General features: G+C 48.3%; 1 protein-coding gene across 1 annotated transcript in view; it reads right to left on the minus strand.

The window, feature by feature from the left end:
- Nucleotides 1-15000, minus strand: part of LOC115379062 (piezo-type mechanosensitive ion channel component 2-like) — a 65382-nt gene that overhangs the window by 20925 nt on the left and 29457 nt on the right. The window contains exons 24-38 of the mRNA XM_030079731.1: nucleotides 14165-14266; nucleotides 12954-13134; nucleotides 12719-12805; nucleotides 10941-11097; nucleotides 10437-10533; nucleotides 8254-8419; nucleotides 7322-7411; nucleotides 7083-7171; nucleotides 6928-6993; nucleotides 4588-4709; nucleotides 3863-4030; nucleotides 3140-3167; nucleotides 2507-2673; nucleotides 520-1511; nucleotides 1-327 (exon numbers count right to left, since the gene is read on the minus strand). The exon at nucleotides 1-327 is cut by the window's left edge and continues 39 nt beyond it. Of these exons, the coding sequence (XP_029935591.1) occupies nucleotides 1-327; nucleotides 520-1511; nucleotides 2507-2673; nucleotides 3140-3167; nucleotides 3863-4030; nucleotides 4588-4709; nucleotides 6928-6993; nucleotides 7083-7171; nucleotides 7322-7411; nucleotides 8254-8419; nucleotides 10437-10533; nucleotides 10941-11097; nucleotides 12719-12805; nucleotides 12954-13134; nucleotides 14165-14266 (2839 nt within the window). The remainder of the gene's footprint in view (nucleotides 328-519; nucleotides 1512-2506; nucleotides 2674-3139; nucleotides 3168-3862; nucleotides 4031-4587; nucleotides 4710-6927; nucleotides 6994-7082; nucleotides 7172-7321; nucleotides 7412-8253; nucleotides 8420-10436; nucleotides 10534-10940; nucleotides 11098-12718; nucleotides 12806-12953; nucleotides 13135-14164; nucleotides 14267-15000) is intronic.

A 15000-nucleotide genomic window follows, 5' to 3' on the forward strand; every position in this document is an offset into this window, starting at 1 on the left:
TGTGACGGCAGGGGACAGGGAGTGGAGGCCGGCTCGGACAGGAAGTCGCTTTGCTCGGCGGGCACCTGAACGAACAGCCGCTTCCTGTGGGACCCCTCCCCCCCCTCCCCTCGCCCCGCCTCCTCCTGGACGTCCAGGCCCAGAGCGAGGCTGTAGGAGGGGGGCATGTCGGCCTCGCCCGGAGGGGGGAGGGGGGAAGAGGGGGAGGAGGCACTGGTGTGTGTGTGGCGAGGGGGCGTGTCTTCATGTGTGTCCGGGAGGGGGGGCCAGGTCAAGTCCCTGTCGCTGCGGGACGTCCCGTGACGAGGGCCGAGCGCGGTGCGCTGACTGGAGAGAGAGACCGCAGGGTTTGGATTTGTTTACTTTTTTAAATTGCAACTAAGTAACCCTAACCCTTTAATGCAAACAATCTGTTTCTGTTGTTGTTGTTTATGTTATTGTTTACATTGTTCTCTAAATATATCTTGTTAATAAGGTAAATGTCTCATTATTTCATTGGACAGTAGAGACAAACCTCACCTGTCTGTCCTGCTGAGCCCCTCCTCCACTGAGGAAGAGGAGGAAGAGGACTCCACTTTCTCCATCCTGTAGAGTTTGGGCCGTGGTCGCTGGCTGGTTTTAGCCACAGGGCATTCTGGGAAATGTAGTTTTCCAGTATCTCCAGCTCTGAGCTCTGGTCCAGCAGCCACAGCTGGGCTCTCTCCTCCTGCCTCCGCTTTGCTTTGTGGAGCGCCAGGTGTGTCCCCTGCTGCACCTTCCCCCTGGAGCTCCTCAGGCAGGACGTCCTCAGGCGGGACGTCCTCAGGCGGGACGTCCTCAGGCAGGACGTCCTCAGGCGGGACGTCCTGTGCTGCACCTTCCCCCTGGAGCTCCTCAGGCAGGACGTCCTCAGGCGGGACGTCCTCAGGCGGGACGTCCTCAGGCGGGACGTCCTGTGCTGCACCTTCCCCCTGGAGCTCCTCAGGCGGGACGTCCTCAGGCGGGACGTCCTCAGGCGGGACGTCCTGTGCTGCACCTTCCCCCTGGAGCTCCTCAGGCAGGACGTCCTCAGGCGGGACGTCCTCAGGCGGGACGTCCTCAGGCAGGACGTCCTCAGGCGGGACGTCCTGTGCTGCACCTTCCCCCTGGAGCTCCTCAGGCAGGACGTCCTCAGGCGGGACGTCCTCAGGCGGGACGTCCTCAGGCGGGACGTCCTGTGCTGCACCTTCCCCCTGGAGCTCCTCAGGCAGGACGTCCTCAGGCGGGACGTTCCCTGCTTTACTGTCTCCAAGCCTTCTTGCTCCACACATCTCATCTCCTGCTGATTCCTCCTCCTCCTCCTCCTCCTCCTCCTCCCTTCTTCTCTCTGCCATGAGACCCCATGCTGAGCTCTGCCCTTCGGCGCCATGGGAGCCGTGGTCCACTTGTCCAATGGCCTCATGGGTAATGTAGTCCAAACATGATCCCCTGGAGCTCTTTGACATCTGCTGCTGGTAGTAAACGTGGATGGCCTCCCTGGAGGCCACGTTTCCCTGGCAACAGACAAACAAGCAGGATGGATCAGCAAACCTGCTGAAAGTCGAGCTTCAGGCGTTCAACCCGAGCAAACTTCATTTCTTTTAAGAACAAGCAACTTAGTGAGTGCATGAAATTAGGAAAATGTTTCAAGGAAATTACCAGGAAATTAACAAAACAGACAGGAGATCTCGCGAGAGTTAGAGAGAGTTACAGTTCGATTATTGAAAAAAGCAAATCAAAATAAAAAAAAAATCCAAATTCCAATTTCAATTCAATTCAATTCAATTCAATTTTATTTATTCACATAACCCAGAATCACAAATTACAAATTTGTCTCAAAGGGCTTTATCAAATCAAAACATCAAGAAATGCTACCTGTTTAGCATGCTGCGTTAGCATGCTACCTGTTTAGCATGCTGCGTTAGCGTGCTACCTGTTTAGCATGCTACCTGTTTAGCCTGCTGCGTTAGCGTGCTACCTGTTTAGCATGCTGCGTTAGCGTGCTACCTGTTTAGCCTGCTGCGTTAGCGTGCTACCTGTTTAGCATGCTGCGTTAGCGTGCTACCTGTTTAGCCTGCTGCGTTAGCGTGCTACCTGTTTAGCATGCTGCGTTAGCGTGCTACCTGTTTAGCCTGCTGCGTTAGCGTGCTACCTGTTTAGCCTGCTATGTTAGCGTGCTACCTGTTTAGCCTGCTATGTTAGCGTGCTACCTGTTTAGCCTGCTGCGTTAGCGTGCTACCTGTTTAGCCTGCTGCGTTGGCATGCTACCTGTTTAGCCTGCTGCGTTAGCATGCTACCTGTTTAGCGTGCTACCTGTTTAGCATGCTGCGTTAGCGTGCTACCTGTTTAGCGTGCTACCTGTTTAGTCTGCTGCGTTAGCGTGCTACCTGTTTAGCGTGCTACCTGTTTAGCATGCTGCGTTAGCGTGCTACCTGTTTAGCGTGCTACCTGTTTAGTCTGCTGCGTTAGCGTGCTACCTGTTTAGCATGCTACCTGTTTAGCGTGCTACCTGTTTAGCTTGCTGCGTTAGCATGCAGCGCTCTATCCGCAGCACAGTGGAGATGTCGACGTGCTCCTGACACAGACCGTTGAGCCAGGCAGTCAGAGAGTCCAGCAGAGCCGACAGCAGAACCCAGCAGAACTGCAGTGTGTTGGAGAACCGATGCAGCACAGTGTCTGCCACACACACACACACACACACACACACACACACACACACACACACAGATGAAACAGTGTGAAGATCCTGCTTCATTAAGTTCCAGACCTCATTAAAGGAATATTTCACCCAAATATACATTTTACTCTCTCGCAGGGCGAAGGTTCACTTCCTCCCCGTGTGGCGAGCACAGGCTCCGCCCCCAGGCTCCGCCCCCCAGGCCCCGCCCCCAGTGGTTACTCTGCTCAGAGATCTACAAGAACCGAACCAACCACCTCCTCAGCCAATCACCCTCACAGCCTCTCCTGCTCTCTCATTGGCTGGGAGTCCTGCTCTCTCATTGGCCGGGAGTCCTGCTCTCTCATTGGCCGGGAGTCCTGCTCTCTCATTGGCCGGGAGTCCTGCTCAGCTGTTTTGAACCTTCATTCTTGTTTTGGTGCTTCAGACTTTGGGTAAATGGTGAGTATTTTAAACGCCTCCTACCTGGAGCCTCCTCTCTCTCCTCCTCTCTCTCCTCCTCTCTCTCCTGCTCGCTCTCCTCCTGTCTCTCCTCCTGTCGCTCCTCCTGTCTCTCCTCCTGTCGCTCCTCCTGTCGCTCCTCCTCCTCCGACACGTCCCTGGCTGCAGGAGGAAGAGTGGGAGGAGTCAGCTGCTGTTATCAGGGCGCTGTGTGACGGCGTCTCATTGGACGATGTGTTTGGTCGTAACGTTTTGCCTCGGAGGCAGGTTCCCTCCGTGTTGTGGGCGTGTCAGAGCTGTTATCCAATCAGCATCAGCCTGTATTTAAGCCTCCGCCCTTTAAAGCGACAGAACTCCATTATGCTGCTGAATCAGTGCAGCCAAAGTTTAACATGTTAGCCCTCACCTGGAGAGGGAGAGCTCATGGATGTGGCAGTGATGTCAGAGGTCTTTAGCCCCGCCCCTGTTATTACTCATCCAGGTAAAGTTCCACTCTACAGGAGAATGTCCCTCTGGGCTTCCATACCTGCAGCGCTGCGTAACGCGACAGGCTGTTCAGCTGTTAGCTTGACGTTACGCACCGCTACGTCTACGCTCCTCACCTCCTCTCTGCTCCTCCCTCCTCCTCCTCCTCCTCACCTCCTCTCTGCTCCTCCCTCCTCCTCTCTGCTCCTCCCCCCTCCTCTCTGCTCCTCCCTCCTCCTCCTCCTCCTCACCTCCTCTCTGCTCCTCCCCCCTCCTCTCTGCTCCTCCCTCCTCCTCCTCCTCCTCCCTCCTCCTCTCTGCTCCTCCCTCCTCCTCCTCCTCCTCACCTCCTCTCTGCTCCTCCCTCCTGCTCCTCCTCCTCAGCCTCCTCTGGCTGCTGCGAGCTCTCAGCGCCGTCCTGGAGTCTGTGATCCACGCATGGTACACAAACTGGCAGACAGACAGGTCACACAGACAGACAGGTCACACAGACAGACAGGTCACACAGACAGACAGACAGACAGACAGACAGGCAGACAGACAGGTCAGACAGACAGACAGGTCAGACATACAGACAGACAGACAGACAGACAGACAGACAGACAGACAGACAGGTCAGACAGACAGACAGACAGACAGGTCACAGAGACAGACAGGTCAGACAGACAGACAGACAGGTCAGATAGAAAGGTCAGACAGACAGGTCAGACAGGTCAGACAGACAGACAGAATACAAATATTAATATTATTAATAACACAAAATATTGCAAAATATGCGAAATATGCGGGAATTATGCGCCCTTTTGGAAAATAACCGCCCCCGCATAATCAGCAACATTTTGGTGATTTATGTGGGAATCACATAAATCACATAATCGCGTTTTTCTGGAGGGTCTAAGAAATAAAGAAATAAAAAAAACAGGCAGACAGACCGTCATACAGTAGAGGACTGGGAGAGGCTCCTGTCTCACCTCTAGCTGTTGCCATGGAAACAGGAGCTGACTCACCTGGAAGGCTGACTTCTCAGGAAGCTCCTCCCCCTTTTTCTCCTCCTCTTCCTTCCTTTCCTCCTCCTCCTCCTCCTCCTCGCTGTCCGTCTCAAACAGGTAGTAGTTACCACTCCTCACCACTGCAGGGAGACAGGCAGACAGACAGACAGGTAAGCAGACAGACAGACAGAGAGTCAGACAGCACTAATTCTTGGGAATTTGGCAAAATCATGTCCCACTAAGAAAAATGCTATTTCTTTTGGAAATGTACAACATTTTAATGAATAAAAAGAATCAAGGGCATAATCAGGGGGTCCTTTGCACATTTGTAAGGTTCTTTTATAGGTTTATTTTTAATTTTGATTAATTTAATGATTATATGTTGGCCCATGGCCTACAAAACCAGTTGTCCTCAGATAGGAGATACTCATTTCAACTTGATTAAAACAACAAAAAGTAATAATTTCATTGAATAATATCTTTACCACATGAAAGAGTACATCATAATATGTATTAAAAACTACAAACGATGAGTTTTGAACAATATTTACTATTATTTTGTGGTTGCTCAAAATGTGTCCCAGATATTCATCACCACCGTCAGATATACCGTATTTCACCAATTAATCGCCCGGGTGTTTAATATGCAAAATCGACTTGGACCCCGGGCGTTTAAAAGAACCAGGCGGCTATTCGCTGCAGGCCTTTATTTATTTTTGCACCAGGTCATTATTGTGATGATAGTTACTGTCCAACATATTTTCAGTCGGTCGATTTAATATTACTGTACACCCTTTTGTTCTAACGTTAGCTAGCGCTCTTATTTTGACAGAAAACGGAAGTGCCGCACTGTTATTGTGCGGCTAACTGTTTACTTCTGCAAAAATAAGGTGAACAGCCTTATTTTGGGTTACCTCAATATAATGCAAATAATCGCCCTGGCGGTTATTCAGGTGGGCGTTTAATACGCAAAATGCGTGCAGACCCCAGGCGTTTAAAAGAACCCGGCGGCTATTTGCGGCCGGGCGATTAATTGGTGAAATACGGTATATTTAAAAAATAATAATAAAAAAAACTACAAGGTCAGTTACATTCCTGAGGAGCCCTTTTCAAACCTTCAGCTCTACTGCATGCTTCAAGACCGCTCAGGCTCCTGGAAGTTTGCTGTTTTCTCTTAAATCTCTTCATATTTTTGGACACTGCTACTGTCACAACCATAACATGTCAACACCGTCACTTCTGTATAAAAAATATTAGATTAGATTATGGAATAAATGTATACTTTTTAAGAAGAGGTCTGATGCAGGTAGCAACAGGGCGAAAACAAGCTGGCTAATGTGAACAACTCATGCTGATCATGTGAAAGAGCAGGTTTTTGTCTCCACCGTCAGACGTCACCACCGTCAGGTTTTCTGTGTGACGGTGATGACTGAAGTCTGAAAAATGCTTATAACAGAGCTCAGGATTCTTATTTTTTGTACCAAATAGTTAAATAAAGTTGTTAAGCAAGAAGCCATTGACTTGAGTGGTATAAATTTTGGAAATGTATGTTTTAATGAGGCGACTGTCACCACTGTCAGATTAGTGTCACCACCGTCAGAGGCAGTTATATTGGTTTTAAATGAATATGCTTACAATATGTCTCTTTGGTGCTGTTGAATTATTAAAGTAATAGTCTCTTTAATACAAAAATGTGTTTTTCAAATTTAAAAAAAATCATTACGGTGACGGTGTTGACAAAAACAAAGTAGCCTAATAACTGGAAAAACCTATTTTATGAAAGAAATGCAAAATGAGGAGGTTGCACCGGTACATTGCTGAACAGCCAAGACCTTGGCCTATAATGATAAACCTTCACATTTTGTCATTTAACTCACTTTTTTTTCAAAATTAAAACCTATTTTATCCAAATTCCCAAGAATCAGTGACAGACAGACAGAGAGGAAGACAGGCAGACAGACAGACAGACAGGTAAACACACAGACAGACAGACAGGTAAACACACAGGCAGACAGACAGACAGGTAAACACATAGACAGACAGACAGGTAAACACACAGGCAGACAGACAGCGTGTGGCTCCTGGTTTGGCAGCAGGTTGTTGGATTTTATTCTGTAACTTTATTAACAACAAGGCAGCCGACAGCAGCCGGTTAGCTGATGTTAGCTGATGTTAGCTGATGTTAGCTGATGTTAGCTGATGTTAGCTGATGTTAGCGTTAGCCTCTGATCATTTTGAAATAACTTTATCGGCAGCAGACGGTTGGCGCAGAGATGAGCTGCTCCCTCTGTCACCATGGAAACGTCAATAAAGTTATTGAATCTGTAGCTGAAAGATGTCAGGGATCATGTGACTCACTGGAGGCGTGGTCCACCCAGGGTCTCCACCAGTCCTTCTGGCCCCGCCCCTTTCTGCTCTCCGGCCCTGCACAGCCGCACAAACACACACGTCACCGTGAAACTCTGTGATTGTTTCAGAAGTGTTACCGTGGCAACAGTGTGGCGCAAACAGACCGTCGGTACGGAAGCTGTCCTGGGTCAAACTCAGCAGCCGCTCCTTCCCCCTGCGGAACTTCTGCTGCCGCGACTTGATCCTCTCCATCCTGCACACACACACACACACACACACACATCAACACACAGTGTGTGTGTGTGTGTGTGTGTGTGTGAGTGAGTGTGTGTGTGTGTTTGTGTGTGTGTGTGTGTGTGTGTGTATGAGTGTGTGTGTGTGTGTGTGTGTGTGTGTCTCATACTGTCTCTTCAGCAGGTCCATGGAGTTTTTCTCCACGTCCAGTCTCGCTCTGACGGCTTTCACTGTGGAAGCCTCAAAGAGCTCCGCCCCCCTGCAACACACACACACACACACACACACACACACACACACACACACACACACAAACATAAAGTCGGGCTGATGAAAATGTTTTTTCAAAGTGTAATCTCATCTAAACACACAACAACAACAATAACAATAAAAACTAGAGGATATAAAGTTTCTGAAGAAACTTTGATGTGCTTGCCTTGTGACCGCCTGAACATGTGCTAAATCAGCAGCCCTGTGCTGTTTGTGGGCTGTGTAGTGTTGTTGCTCTTGCCCAGGTGGGGAGTTGAACCCTGGTCTCCTGCATGGCAGGCAGAGACACTATCCACTGAGCCACTGGGGCTTGTGTGGGCGGAGCCACTGAGGCATGTGTGGGCGGAGCCACTGATGCTTGTGTGGGTGGAGCCAGAAATGAGGCTCTATGAAACACACAGCATGAGTGACAGTGGCGCTTGGGAGAAAATCGCCTAAAAGTAGTGGTCAAACAGCTGCTTTTTTCTGTCCGAGCAGAAAATAAAATGTCCCATGAGAAAGGCAAGACTTTGGGCTTTCAAACTGTGTCAAAATTATTTTCCAACTCCCAAAAATGCCCGAGATTCGGTGAGTTACAAAAGTGTGTCTTTCTGCTTCTCTCCCGAGACTTTGCATTCCAGATATAATGGGAGTCTATGGGGGAGAGAGCTAAACATGTAAATGTGTCCAGGTAGGAAGTATTTGGACACACAGCAGCTTCATGGCCAGGTGTGGCCTTTTCCTTTATTATTCAACCATCAATTAAGACAGTAAAAGGTCTGGAGTGAGTGTGTGTGTGTGTGTGTGTGTGTGTGTGTGTGTGTGTGTGTGTGTGTGTGTATGTGTGTGTACCTGGAGGCCAGTAGTTGTGTGTTGTGAAGCTCCAGCACTACATACAGGAAGTACTGACTCCTGAAAACTCGTCGCTGCAGCAACAGGAAGCAGAAACAGACGCCGTCCCAGATGATTCCCGCCTCGTCACTCGGCAACTCGCACTGTTTACTGCTCTGCTGCTCCGCTGCAGTAAACAACAAATAAACAATAAACTGTAAAAAATGCAAATGGTTCACCACCAACAAGGCAATGACAACAGGATGATAAATCATCAACCAATAACGACAATAATAAACTATCAACTACAAAACAAAAGTGCCTGGAAACAAACGAAAAGGTACCGAGCAGGACCTGAGGACCCCCCCCCCCCCAGATTAACAGACTGACAGACTGACAGACTGACAGATTGACAGACTGACAGACTGACAGATTGACAGACTGACAGACTGACAGATTAACAGACTGACAGATTGACAGACTGACAGACTGACAGACTGACAGATTAACAGACTGACAGATTGACAGACTGACAGATTAACAGATTGACAGATTGACAGACTGACAGATTGACAGACTGACAGACTGACAGATTGACAGACTGACAGACTGACAGACTGACAGATTAACAGACTGACAGACTGACAGATTAACAGATTGACAGATTGACAGACTGACAGACTGACAGATTAACAGACTGACAGATTGACAGACTGACAGATTGACAGACTGACAGATTGACAGACTGACAGACTGACAGATTGACAGATTGACAGACTGACAGATTGACAGATTGACAGACTGACAGATTAACAGATTGACAGACTGACAGATTGACAGATTAACAGATTGACAGATTGACAGACTGACAGATTGACAGATTGACAGACTGACAGACTGACAGATTAATAGATTGACAGATTAACAGATTAACAGATTGACAGACTGACAGATTAACAGATTGACAGATTAACAGATTGACAGATTGACAGACTGACAGATTGACAGATTGACAGATTAACAGATTGACAGACTGACAGATTGACAGATTGACAGACTGACAGATTGACAAATTGACAGATTGACAGATTAACAGACTGACAGATTGACAGATTAACAGATTGACAGACTGACAGACTGACAGATTAACAGATTGACAGACTGACAGATTGACAGATTGACAGACTGACAGACTGACAGATTGACAGACTGACAGATTAACAGACTGACAGATTAACAGATTGACAGATTGACAGACTGACAGACTGACAGATTGACAAACTGACAGATTGACAGATTAACAGACTGACAGATTGACAGATTGACAGACTGACAGATTGACAGATTAACAGACTGACAGATTGACAGATTGACAGACTGACAGATTGACAGATTGACAGATTAACAGATTGACAGACTGACAGACAGACAGATTGACAGATTGACAGATTTACAGACTGACAGATTGACAGACTGACAGATTGACAGATTAACAAACTGACAGATTGACAGACTGACAGATTAACAGATTGACAGATTGACAGATTAACAGATTAACAGATTGACAAACTGACAGATTAACAGATTGACAGACTGACAGACTGACAGATTGACAGATTGACAGATTAACAGATTGACAGACTGACAGATTAACAGATTGACAGATTAACAGATTGACAGACTGACAGATTGACAGATTAACAGATTGACAGACTGACAGATTAACAGACTGACAGATTAACAGACTGACAGATTGACAGATTGACAGATTGACAGACTGACAGACTGACAGATTGACAAATTGACAGATTAACAGATTGACAGATTGACAGACTGACAGATTGACACATTGACAGATTGACACATTGACAGATTGACAGATTAACAGACTGACAGATTGACAGATTAACAGATTGACAGACTGACAGATTAACAGATTGACAGATTAACAGATTGACAGACTGACAGCTTGACAGATTGACAGACTGACAGACTGACAGATTGACAGACTGACAGACTGACAGATTGACAGATTGACAGATTGACAGACTGACAGATTGACAGATTTACAGATTGACAGACTGACAGACTGACAGATTGACAAATTGACAGATTGACATATTAACAGACTGACAGATTGACAAATTGACAGATTGACAGATTAACAGATTGACAGACTGACAGACTGACAGATGTGCACGTACGTTTGCTGTATCCTTTAATGGTGCAGGCCAGGCTGAAGAGCTGGATCAACCAGCAGTGATTCAACACCAGAGACTTAATGAAACCACAGGCCAGGATCTGACACACAGACAGGTGAGACACAGACAGGTGAGAGACACACAGACAGGTGAGAGACAGACAGACAGGTCCGAGACAGATAAGTAAGAGACAGATAAGTGTGAGAGACAGACAGAGAGGTGAGAGACAGACAGGTGAGAGACAGACAGGTGAGAGACAGACAAGCAGGCAAGTTAAAAATGAATAATGACAACAAGTCTAATCCGGGCTGTGTAATCCAAATGATCTAATCCAGACGAGTGTTTTTCAAACTGTTTCATGTTCTGGACCCCCAGCTGAAGCGTCTCAGCCCCCTGGAGGTCCCCGGACCCCACTTTGAAAACCGGCCCACATTATGTAATCAAGACTGTCTAATCTAGATTGTGTGTGTGTGTGTGTGTGTGTGTGTGTGTGTGTGTTCGTCATACCGACAGGATGTTTTTCATGGTGATGACAAACACGTTGTAGCCAATCAGACAGTCCCAGTAGAGCAGGATGGATCTGACTGGCTTCAGCAGCAAGTCTCCGCCCACCAGCAGGAAGTAGAAACAGGCCACCAGGTAGCCCATGCAGAACACACTGATCCTGACACACACACACACACACACACACACACACACACACACAGATTACTGCCCTGTCACCATCACTGCTGGAGCCGTATTCACACACAGTGTTTTGGGACTGACTTTTTTTTTTAATCTGATGTAAATCATTTTATTTGAGTCTCAGCACATAACAAACAAGTAAAATTTGAATAAATACACACATACACCTGCATCTAAATAGACATGTAAATCTATAATCAATAAATATACAATGTACATTCAAAATATATTTGTATGCAAAAAAATCCCCCTGGTCCCATTGTTCGGTCTTGTGTCTCCTTCAGACTGGGTTCCTCGTCCAGAGGCCTGGGTTCCTCTCCCAGAGGCCTGGGTTCCTCTTCCAGAGGCCTGGGTTCCTCTCCCAGAGGCCTGGGTTCCTCTCCCAGAGGCCTGGGTTCCTCTCCCAGAGGCCTGGGTTCCTGAGGGTTCTGTGCAGTACCTCAGCTGTTCTGAGGACGGTGCTCCTCTGGACTGAGATCTCAGATGTTGTTCCTGGGATCAGCTGGAGTCGCTCTCCCAGTCTGGGTTAGGGTGAGAGACTGAACTGTACTGGGAGAAGGAGGCATCTCATAACACCAATACCCAGTGGCTGATGGATCTGTGAGCAGACGACAGCAATAACCCAGAACAAGAACCAGTAACCATCATGATAGCCGACATTTAAGAAAGAGTGTCGAGAATGAAGAGCTGGACAGCACCAGGTCCTGCCATGATCCACACCTACTGGCTAAAGAAGCTAACGGCACTCCATGGACACCTAGAAACAAAAAACCAGCTGCAAATGGATCCACCCCGAGGAAGACGCCTCCAAAGCTGGTGGAGAACCACAGAGCCCAGATCCTGCGGGACGTCCAGATCCTGCGGGACGTCCAGATTCAGATGGATCAGCTGGTCCACAAACAGCAGAAGGAGGCAGCAGGGAGAGATGCAGCGATCCTGAGCCACAGCAACATCAGGAAGAAGGAGGACGAGGAGCTGGAAGAACAGCAGGAGCTGAGGGAGGAGCTGGAGGAGACGAGGCCAGTGAAGGCAGCAGTGGAGCCGCTGGTGGTGATGGGAGCTCAAACTGGGAGAGCGACTCCAGCAGATCCCAGCAATAACATCTGACATCTCTGTCCAGAAGAGCTGAGGTACTGCACAGAACCCTCAGGAACCCAGGAACCCTCAGGAACCCAGGAACCCTCAGGAACGCAGGAACCCAGGCCTCTGGGAGAGAAACCCAGCTTGGAGACACAAGACTGCCAAATGGATAAATTTTGGGGGAAATTTTTTCCATACATATACACATAGATAGATAGATAGATAGAAAGATAGACAGAAAGATAGATAGATAGATAGATAGATAGAACGATAGACAGAAAGATAGACAGAAAGATAGATAGATAGATAGATAGATAGATAGAAAGATAGATAACAAGGACTAAAAAATACAGAGTAAAAACATTAAACAGCAAAACATTTGTGAAAGACAAAATGAGTCCAACGAATCAGCCAAAGGTACCAAATACTGTTTACAAATGATTTTTGACATGGAACACAAACAACAACACAACAACAACAACAACAACACAACAACAACAACAACAACGCAGTCTCACCTGGTGGTCCCAGTGATGAAGATGATGGTAAGGACAAACCAGAACAGGTAGCTGAACATGATGACCTTCATCATATCAAGGTACGACCTGTGCAGACAGACAGACAGACAGGTCAGACAGACAGACAGACAGACAGGTCAGACAGACAGACAGACAGACAGGTCAGACAGACAGACAGACAGACAGAGAAACAGGTAGTGAGAGACAGACAGGTCAGACAGACAGATCAGTTTACCTGCACAGTATGAAGTCGGGCACAGGGCTCAGGTGAAGCCTGCTGATCAGGTTGGAGGCCCGTCCCTCCTCCTCCTCCTCCAGCTCACTGTTGTCTCCTGCCAGGAGCTGCACAGACAGCTGGTGCTCCTCTTCAAACACCTGCAGCTGCAAGGAGGCTCCCAGGAGGAGCAGGAAGTCATCTAGGAGAGGAGGCGAGGACAGGAGAGGAGAGGAGGAGGAGGAGACAAGGAGAGCAGAGGAGAGGAGAGGAGAGGAGAGGAGGAGGAGGAGCAGGAGAGCAGAGGAGAGGAGAGGAGAGGAGGAGGAGGAGCAGGAGAGCAGAGGAGAGGAGAGGAGAGGAGAATAGAGGAGGAGGAGCAGGAGAGGAGAGGAGCACAGGAGAGAAGACAAGGAGAGGAGGAGAAGAGGATGGGAGAGGAGAAGAAGAGGCGAGGAGAGGAGGCGAGGAGAGGAGGTGAGGAGAGGGGAGGAGGCAAGGAGAGGAGGCGAGTAGACAAGGAGAGGAGGCATGAGGAGAGGAGGAGAGGAAACGAGGAAATGAGAAGAACCTTTTCTAAACAAAAAAGGTGCCAATTAGAACCGAAAACACTTCACAGCAGAACGACAGAAGAACCTCCTGTGATACCACAGAGAACAGCATCACAACACTTAGAGCCTCTTTCAAAAGAGCTGGAGCCAACAAGAACCTGAAGAACCATCAACTAAGAAAGTTCTTCAGTAGTTGATGGTTCATCATGGAACCATTTTAGAACCATTATTTTTCCATGTGTAATATTTCGAAAGGCCGATTTATGGTTCTGCGAGCGAGTAGCTTACAGAGGGTTTGTGTAGCAGATCTCCTCCAATAAACATGACTTTATTTACAACGCCACAAATAAGCTTTTTGAAAGGGCTTGTCATTGCAGGTAACAATATGATAATAATATATCAGCATGGGGGGGGGGGGTTGCTGAGCGCAGCAGAGACAGACAGGACGCAGAAGCATGAGAGGCACACACACACACACACACACACACACACACCATCTGCAAAGCGACTGCGTGACCGCAGAACCATAAATCAGCCTTCACAGCGTAACTTTACTATGAAGCAAAAGACAGTCGGGACCTGAAACGAAGGTCATTTCAGATGGAGAAGCTTTAAGGTTCATAACTGAGAAGCTGCAGGTGATGATGAAGATGATGAAGATGAAGATGATGAAGATCTTACAGAGGAGGAAGAGTGGGTTGGGCGGGGTCAGATGGTCGGGGAGGAAGAGCCACTTCACCACGTTGGAGTCCATGTTAGAGGAGGGAAACCTCCAGGGGTAATCTACACACACACACACACACACACACACACACACACACACACACACACACACACACACAGCATGCTGAGCATTCTGCTGATCAGCCATGATGACACCCTCTAGTTGCCATGGAGATTCTGACACCTGAGGCTGTTCACACTGCAGCCCCAACCTGTTCCTGTCACCTTTTCCTGTCACCTGTTCCTGTTCTTGTCACCTGTTCCTGCCACCTGTTCCTGTCACCTGTTCCTGTCACCTGGTCCTGTTCCTGTCACCTGTTCTTGTCACCTGTTCCTGCCACCTGTTCCTGCCACCTGTTCCTGTCACCTGGTCCTGTCACCTGTTCCTGTCACCTGTTCCTGCCACCTGTTCCTGTCACCTGTTCCTGCCACCTGTTCCTGTCACCTGTTCCTGCCACCTGTTCCTGTTCCTGCCACCTGTTCCTGTCACCTGTTCCTGTTCCTGCCACCTGTTCCTGTTCCTGCCACCTGTTCCTGTCACCTGTTCCTGTCACCTGTTCCTGTCACCTGTTCTTGTCACCTGTTCCTGCCACCTGTTCCTGTTCCTGCCACCTGTTCCTGTTCCTGTCACCTGTTCCTGTCACCTGTTCCTGTCACCTATCGCCTGTTCCTGTCACCTGTTCCTGCCACCTGTTCCTGTTCCTGTCACCTGTTCCTGCCACCTGTTCCTGTTCCTGTCACCTGTTCTTGTCACCTGTTCCTGCCACCTGTTCCTGCCACCTGTTCCTGTTCCT

Source organism: Myripristis murdjan, chromosome 20 (genome assembly GCF_902150065.1).
Source record: "Myripristis murdjan chromosome 20, fMyrMur1.1, whole genome shotgun sequence".
Taxonomy (NCBI): Eukaryota; Metazoa; Chordata; class Actinopteri; order Holocentriformes; family Holocentridae; genus Myripristis; species Myripristis murdjan.